At 38.3% G+C, this 9494-nt stretch overlaps 1 protein-coding gene across 1 annotated transcript; it reads right to left on the bottom strand.

The window, feature by feature from the left end:
- Positions 1-1171: 1171 nt before the first annotated feature.
- LOC117909063 lies at positions 1172-8874 on the bottom strand (the record flags this gene model as incomplete). The annotated part of the gene is given in 8 exon segments (XM_034822965.1): positions 1172-2627; positions 2630-2700; positions 2784-3036; positions 3039-3642; positions 4029-4330; positions 6795-8207; positions 8210-8555; positions 8725-8874. Coding segments are annotated over 8 exon segments (4263 nt in total), but the record flags the coding sequence as incomplete, so codon positions are not given.
- Between the last annotated feature and the right edge of the window lie 620 nt (positions 8875-9494).

Below are 9494 nucleotides of genomic sequence, written 5' to 3' on the forward strand. Positions count from 1 at the left end.
AATGGATTCCTGATTTGACATCCAAACTAGGCATTAAGTCCCTATGCTACAATACAGTTTGTGCACCAGCCATTGCCCTCATCCTTGTCCCAGCTTGCAGTTAGCAGAGACAGGCCAATCACAGCTGAGCCACCCCTGGTTACCCCTCCTCAAAGGTGGCGTTCAGCCCCCATGAAGCTCGGTTATTGCACTTCATATCAGCATCATTTGGGGAACGCCTCACCTTCCACGAGTGCATTATCACTGCCATGAAACACTGCAATGCAGTCTCTATAAGAATATGTCAAGAAATTGAAGGGACCCTTTTGTGACTATGCTGCAAGTTAGTATGCAAAGCCAGCGTTCCTAACAGGTCCAGTCTTGCCTGAGCCTTCACTGACACCATTGGAAAGGTGGGCACATTGAGATATAGTATTATTCCTAGGGAGAACATAGATAGTATAGACTTGTTAACCTAAATGCACTTTTACTTGTTGGATCAGGTTTTGACCATCTCATCTCAAAACCAATTGGAGTCTAGTAAGGGTAGGTCAAACCTTTTATAACATTCAACATCTCCCCACGAGCCTATTATAAGAACCATTATTCAACATCATCTTAAGAGCGGCATTGTTGTACCCCCAACATTAATGATAACAGAACTGCTGAATGAAGAGTCAGCAGGCCCATTTATTAGAAAAAGTGGAGGAAGACCAAAGTTTCTAAACTAAAATCAGGAGAACCAGAGAAAGACTTGAAGTCAGTCTTCAAATACAAGAAATTCTAATGAATTCTAATCAACCGTGTGCTGCCGAATTCTTAGCGCATTTTTCACAACATTATAAATGAACCAAAAGTTTTCCCTCAACCTCAATCATGTTCTTGGAAGAAGAAAAAGAAAACAGATGGATACATTGATCACCTGAAATGAAATTATTTTACAGATATGAAAGAAAGCAAAGGCAAAAAGGGAAAACCAATTCAAGTACATTAAGATGATATACTGTCATGAACTTAAATCTCAAATGAAGAAAAATACTACCAGCTGAAAAATAAAAACTATGAAAAAGCTAAGCTTATGATCCATTTGACTCAAAGATGCAATTCCTGGGAAACAAACAGGCAGTGAAGCATTTGCACTCCATAAGGGAACCAATGACCAAAAATTATGACATACAAACACAATGGAGCATTTAACGAAGGCATTTAACATATGAAGCCAGTAAATATTTATATATAGTTCCAATAAAATCAACCAAAGGAAAAACCCCAAATGGTACTTACAAGGTGCAGATTTCGACCCAGAGAGTCAAAAGCTTTGGAGGACTGTGTAGCAAGAAAAGGAAAAATAAAGCAATGCCCTTAAATTGCTGCTCATGTAAGAAGAGGAGGAACTGGATTGAACTGAAACTCGACAAAATTGTGATTTTTTACATCTCTCAAGGGAAGTTCCACACCTAAATTCCGCAATGATAACCAAATATTGCCAAGGCAAAGACCAACCCAAGCTGTGACAACATCATATCAATCAAAAGGTTGCTTGGTCATTACTATCCACTCTATAAGAGAACAAAGGCACAAAGTCTCGAATTTACAGTGAAAAGAAACATCCTTGTCAAGATCTATAGGGACCAGTACACCATCTCTGTAGATGAATTTTAAATCAAGCTGGCGAGAAGGATTTGCTTTTGCAGACAAACTCTTGTTTAATGAGTGACAACTACATTCAATTGGCATTACTAACCTATTTCCGGAATTTTTACACTGACATATGCTCATTTCCTGACATTCAGACAATTTGCCATGATTTTCTTGTCTCGTCTTTTTGTCAAATAAATTGCCGAAACTTTCAGCAGCATAATTTTTTCTAACTGCTGAAAGAAGATCAACAGATAATGATGCAACAACATCATGAACATCCTCTACCGTCCGATAGGTCCCATTCACTTCCCATTCACGAATGAGAATTTTCTGCATCAAACTATGGAGGGTATACAGGCATTCAGCACAACAACGATACAAACAAATGACCCCTGAATCAGCTGCAATATTTGTAGTTTTGATTGAAGAGACGTTGACATTGACAATAGGCTCATCAGGGATAGACTTACCATCTGGAGGTGGAATATCAGTCTCCGCCATGGATAAACCATTGAACTGGTTGCAAAACTTTCCACAGCTAGACGACTTAAGGCCACTCAATTCACCTGCACTACATAGGGAATCTTCAGAATGGACCACGGGTTCCACGAATGCAAATCCATTAGACTGTCTCCAGAGTCCAGAATCTCCCTTATTCACCATACACTTCACAGAATTTTCTGACTTGAATGATTTAGAAGTCCCATCATGCATGTTTGGAACTTTACCATCCAAAAAGTTGGCAGCCAAAGAACTCTGAAATTGTTCGACAGGGGCAGAATCAGTCAAGAAGGCTGTTTGAAGTGGAGACTTTTCTGAGATTGGAACTCCCTCCTTCAGATTAGGATCACCAGAATTGACATCTCCTTTGTGCAAATTAACACATCCAGTATTTTCAGAAGTAAATCCTTCAGGCCTTTCTTCTGGTACTTCTCCTTCATGTGAGCTTCTGTTAGAAACATTTGGTCCACATTCCTTGCTTTCGATTAGATTATCCACATCATCCCACATGCATAGCTTGAAGATCCTACAGTACCAGGCTTAGGGTTTACCACTGTCATTTGACCGTCCACCTCTAAACTGAAACAGAAGGAATATTTGTTAGACAAAAACATGTAACTGAAGATGAACCCACAAGCATATTAATGAAAATAGTGAAATACCTCTGTAGTGTGTATACCCAGCTATTGACCATATCTTCCAAGCAAGCCACTTGTGACAAAATACGACCAAATTCATATCTATCTTTTCCAGATTGAATTTTAGCATTAATTTGATCGACCAGGAGCTCCAGAACCTTTCGAACCTCAAGGGAAACTTCTCTAAGTGATACATATGCACCTCTGTATGCTGATAAACCAACGGCAACTAGGCCCCTAACTAGACCAAATTTTTCTTTGCTTTTAGTATTGCTGGGCTACAAGCGACAGCTACCTTTTCTAATGAGTTACTAGGACGAATAATACAAGAATTGAATGGCCAGCCTTTCCATGGTCCATTTATGTCTGCACAGGGACCATCTTTGAGTTTGGATGTGACCCAACAAAGTTCAGCAAAATGAGGATATCGAAGCATTTGATAGCCAAATGTAGATATTGCTAATAACAGGTTTGATTTCCCTTTCACAGTTCTACTGTTTGGTGGAGATGGGACCTTTGCAACAGATTCTTCAGGACACTGAGCTCTATCCTCACCTTCATTGACCAGTACATGATCTGCACCATGATATACCATATCTTTATTACCTTGACCTGTATCACAAGCTTTGTACTCCTCGAAAACACTTGTAAGAATGTGAGTTCTATGATGAATCAACTGAACAAACTGCTGAACCAAATCCCTCGACAATTCTGTTGCTGATGAATCAATCAACGTATCACGATTGAAGTTCCCATCAACCTGCACAGAGAATTGGGGTACAGTGTGTTCCGAAGAAGCTGAACAACTGTAGTTCAATATATCAGTCTTGAAAAACTCCCTTATTCTTTTAGGCAATGCTGCATATGGCACATCTGAAGTAGCCTGTTGGTGTAAACAAAAATGCATACAAAGAATGTTAAAATCACTTTCAAAATCATGGTACTTTTGCAAAGTATGGATAGCCGATGGCAAAAGAAAAGGAAATGCTACAATCTATAAATGACTCAAACAACATATTATAAATTGTGATTATTGGTTAGCTCATATGACAGACCAAAACAGTGTGGCACCAGCAGGATGACAAAAATGACATAGAAGAGCAAGGTTAGTAAAGGATAGAAATCTTAAGCACCATATATTAATATCATTTGTCTGTCATTGTTATACATAAAAAGTAATATATTTCTCTTCCAAAGTAGTGCTTGATCCATAGGCCCATACTAGGGTACAAATTTTACCAGCTAAGAGAGGCAAAATCCAATTCTTACCAGAATCATCAAAGACGTGGACACACACATGGAATCCACCTGCTCAATAAACGACCTCCATGCATGTGAAGCTCTCTGCAAAACATCTTCAGGCACTCCTGTCTCAGCAGATTTGCATGCCCTTGGACCGGATACATTTTCCTTTTCAACAACTTGACTGTTTGTTATACAGAATTCTTCCTCAGATGATTGATGGTTTGTTGAAGAGGAACACTCTTCATCATCTTGATCAGATGTCTCTATAGCCCACAAATCAATTCTAGGCAAGAATAGCATGCATGAACCCACACTAGTGCATTTCACTGCCATAAGAATAGTTAATTATCAGTATTCTTTCAAAATCAATTCTTAATTCTTGCAATACAAACATTGCTACAAGAATTTCCTTGTTCAAGCATGTTTTGGGGGTTGTGTCTCAGCTGTACAAGTCAATATTACTGGATGAAAGATTATCAATTAAGAACCACAATCACAGAGAAGTTCTTGAGCTACAAAAGTTCTATTAGGACTTCATAGTGGTTCCTCCTACATTTGCCCCCTTGCTAAAGCCATCCACAAAATACCTTTTAAGATTAGGTGATAATTAATATGCAGTTGCTTCACATAGATTGTATAATACATGAGCATTATCAATGTAACTTGATTAATACCGATACTAGAAATGAGACAACAAGAAAATGAAGGCATGCATACGTAATTTGATTAATACTGACACTAGAAATGAGACAACGAGAAAATGAAGGCATGTATACCATCATCAAGACCAGATGAACTATAGACAAAACAAGATAGGAGAAATGTGAGAGAAAGGAACATTAGGAAAAAATGGTACCCAGAATCAAGTATCTAAAGGAAGAAAGAAACTAAACCCAACAAATTGACAAATTAATTTTTCAAGAAACAACACATTGTAAGCAACCAAATAAAAGAAAATTTACATAAAATGTATGTTGAAGATTGTTACAAACAACCAAAGATACAACTTAATAAGGAAAGATTCCTGAAATAAAATCCAGGACACCAAGTAAGTTAGGTGCTCAACAAAAATTAGGGAAGAGACAACATCTTCTACTCAAGAATCAATGTGAAAGAGAGAGACATAGAGAGCCAAAACTACAACTGAACAAGTAAAGATTCCTAAAGTAAAATCTAGTTGGTGTAAAGACCAACACAATCAGCAGTCCAATAGAAACTAGAAAGAGAAAATGACAAGGAAGAGCCCCTTAGGGTTTATCAACGAAATGAAGTCTGGCTATTTTGAATAATTTTACAAATTTATTTACTTGGAGTCGATCAGTGGTAGGTAGTAACTTGACTCGTACTTAGAATTTATAAGTAGTAACTTGACTCATTCTTAGAATTTAGAAAGTCCCTTTTCTTTGAAACTTCTTATTTTAATAAACCCTCATACGTGCAAACTTACCCTTTTTTTTTATAACCGAGGAACCTTCCATGCCAAGCCCTTAGGACTCTCCATGGGGATCCAAATCTCGAGGTGCTGACCGCCTTGCAACAACCACATAGAGAGCCAAAACTACAACTGAACAAGTAAAGATTCCTAAAGTAAAATCTAAAAGACCAACACAATCAGCAGTCCAATAGAAACTAGAAAGAGAAAATGACAAGGAAGAGCCCCTTAGGGTTTATCAACGAAATGAAGTCTGGCTATTTTGAATAATTTTACAAATTTGTTTACTTGGAGTCGATCAGTGGTAGGTAGTAACTTGACTCGTACTTAGAATTTATAAGTAGTAACTTGACTCATTCTTAGAATTTAGAAAGTCCCTTTTCTTTGAAACTTCTTATTTTAATAAACCCTCATACGTGCAAACTTACCCTTTTTTTTTATAACCAAGGAACCTTCCATGGCCAAGCCCTTAGGACTCTCCATGGGGATCCAAATCTTGAGGTGCTGACCGCCTTACAACAACCAACACCAGGTAAATTCAGGGTATCATCAGTAGCAGGATTCGAACCCAGGACCATGTGCCACTTACTGGGACCACACTTCCCAATGTTCGTTGTAACCAACCAAGCTACCCTGGCGGGTTACAAACTTTCCCTTTTCTAAAAGTTTCTATTTTCTAAAAATTGTTTATTTTTTAAAAAGCCTCTATTATCTATAAACTGTCTAATTTCCAAAAATTCTATACTTTTTTAAGAATAGTTCTTTTATAGGCTATACTTTTTTAGGAACATCCATTCCTTCAAAAGTTTTATTCTCAAAGATTTTTATTTTCTTTTAATTTGAATTTCTGTTTAGTTTGTTGTGGGGGGCATATATTCTATCCCTTCTTTATCTTCTCTTTATTTGTTGTAAACTATATATTTTTTCCCTGCTGCCATAACCTTAGTTCCCCGTCCCTCTCCTTAAAATTCTAAAAGAAAGAAGCCCAAACCCACCTTGTTTGTTCATAGGCAACCATCTTAAGGCTGTCCTCTATTAGGAAATGCATGATACTCAAGAACCAATGAGAGAGAGAGAATCATTATCCTAACAAGTTGAAGAAGTCACACCAATTAATCTGATTGCATTTGGCTAGAACTCACAACTAAAGTTTGCAGACTGCAATTGGGAATTAAACTAGGAAAATGAATGCCCATGCTGCTTGAATAGAAAAGAAGACGACAAAGGAGTACTAAATTAAAAGCATATTAGGAATTAGAGGCATTGCTAGATGATAAGTTTATGGAGTTTGAAGGTTGAACTACACATTCTCTGCAAATTTACACAATAAAACACAAGATAAAGAAAGGGGAACATACTCAATATTCTTGTTAGCCCTTCTAGTACATCTCCGCGTCCTTCCTGTGAAATTGTAGCCAAATCAACCTTTTGAATTTCAACATTCCCAACAAAACAGTGGAGAATACAAGAAGCAAGATGCCTCTGGCCTGACCGGGGACTCCCAGCAACCAATATGCGAAATCCTGATTTCTTTCCTGATGTATACGAAATATTTTGCAACAAAGTAGTGTGAATTCCATTGTGGTATGCCCTCGAAGGGTCAAACCTCACCCTGTCTTCATCAGTATCATCATTTAAAGCATCAGAAAATGGAAAACCAGCCTCTCCAATTAAAATGCCAAGACATGACAGGTTCCTTTCTATCTCCTTTATAACATCTGCCTTTTGAAGCAAATCATTAACTTGGGCCCACCAATGATCATTAGGCATTTTCTTCTTCCTCAAAGCACCAACAATGACATTTTTAATCATTTTTGCAGCTTTGTAAAGAAGAGGAGGTAAATAGAGGCATTCATCAAGATACAGGGAAACAAGCAGGCTGGATAGTGGTCGAAGTAGACAAGATATAAGATGGGTGGGAAGTGGAGAGGATACTACTTCATTTGCAGACATACCTGCTTCTCTACGAGAGCAGGGGGGTGGAGCACATGAAAGAGCCTCCAACCAATCCCTCTCCTCCACTGCAAAGGAGGGAAGGGGATAGCGATTACCATCAGGAGCTTTCTCTCCAGCATGAGACACAAGTTCTTGAAAGGGGCAGTTCCTCTTCAAAGCAATAATGGCTGCTTGAGTACAAAGAGCCTGCAGATCAGCCCCAGCAAAGCCTGCAGTTTTTCTTGCAATCCAATTAAGCAAGGGTCCGGTAACTGGTTTCGGCCATCTTTGTGTGTGCAGTGAGAGAATAGAAATTCTATCCTTGACTGATGGCAGAGGAAAATAGATCTCCCTATCAAATCTTCCAGGCCGTCTTAAAGCTGGATCAATAGCCTCAGGACGATTTGTTGCACCGATTACTACAACTGAACCTCGAGATTTTAAACCATCCAATAGAGCAAGCAAAGTGGACACAACTGAACTATGTGTCTGATCTTGCTGCCTTGTACGACAAGGTGCCAATCCATCTATCTCATCAAAGAATATGATAGAAGGTTGAGATCTCTCAGCAACCTGAAACAAGAGTCTCAGCTGGCGCTCAGCATCACCAACATACTTTCCTAAACAATCTGCACCTTTCCGTGCGAAGTATGCTATCCTCTTATCACCACGAGCACATGATCCAATTAATGCCCGCACTACCAGAGTTTTGCCCGTTCCAGGGTAACCATGCAAAAGAACACCTCTAGGAGGCGTAAGCCCCAGATTATTAAAGAACTCAGGATACAGTAAGGGTAAGATGACAACCTCCTTCAAGCACCGGATGACATCTTGAAGCCAGCAACAGACTCCCAACCCTGAAATAGTTTCTCACCTTCAGAGCCCGGGCCTCCAATATACACAGGTGCAATTCTCAATATATCTCGATGGAGCCTCTTGCTCTCCCGTTTCAAGAACTCTTCATCCTCACCACAGTGTTCCAACCACTTTTCTTCTGCTTCAAGATCTTTCCGGCAAGCATCATTTGACACCTTCCTTATTTCCAATTTCATTTTCTTTGCTTTCATTTTCTTTATCTGTTGCAAATATTGATTGCCATGAGGTTGGAAGAGATGCCGATGATCTGTGCAGGCTATAAGAAATTTGCGATGATCAAAAATGCAACCATTAGCTCGTGCACAAGGCTGCAACAAAAAACAATTATATAAGCCAAAAAACAATGAAGCTAAAAATAATATATGTGTCCGAAAAATCCATTTGAAATTTAACATAAAGATGACTGCCTTCTATAAAACAAAAGGAAATAAGGAAAAAGGGGATGACTTCTTGTTGAATGATCATCAACTAACTAACCAAGTGGTAAGTTTTTGGGCACCGATCAACACGACATCCAATAGTTGCACCTGGCCTCCCACAGCGACTGCATTTCAATGCTCTTCCTCTGCAGAGTGCGGCCCTAACATTCTTCAAGCATCCCAAACCAGCAAAATAAACCTGCAAATATCATAATGAATGGAGATTAACCGTAACATGATATTTGAATGAAAAGAAGAGAAGAATAACAAAAACTGTGACTTCCAGCATTCAATATGCATAGATAATAAATTAGAAAAATGGAATGCATGTTTGATAATACGTAAAGATTTTTTTTTTTTTTTTTTTTTGATAGGCATGTGGTAATATGTAAAGATAAAAGTTGCCGAAAAACAAACACTAAAGATTGCCACTGACTTCCTATTAACATGTTCTATCATATAGCAAGACTTGAAAGCCCTGATATAAACTTATATAAACACATAGCATCAGGAAAAATCCATGCATTGAAAAAAACAAGCATTAAGATGACCCAGAACAGAGGGCTGGCCAACCCAAACCTGAAGTAATATTGCTAACTAGCCAATGTCCTCTTTAAAAAAAAATCCAACTAAGAGCATATCAATGAAAAAAGAATACAAACAAAGGTAAAAATAAAAATAAAAAGGCATTCAGATAATAAAGCCTTATGAAGTCTGGCTTGAAGGAAAATAACAGGAAATATTAGTCTCTGTCTAATAAATAGAATGAATTTCATGGCAAAAGTCTCCAATCTACCTATCACTCGAACTGGATTCTAAACTATACCA

The sequence above is a fragment of the Vitis riparia genome, chromosome 19 (assembly GCF_004353265.1).
Source record: "Vitis riparia cultivar Riparia Gloire de Montpellier isolate 1030 chromosome 19, EGFV_Vit.rip_1.0, whole genome shotgun sequence".
Lineage (NCBI taxonomy): Eukaryota > Viridiplantae > Streptophyta > Magnoliopsida > Vitales > Vitaceae > Vitis > Vitis riparia.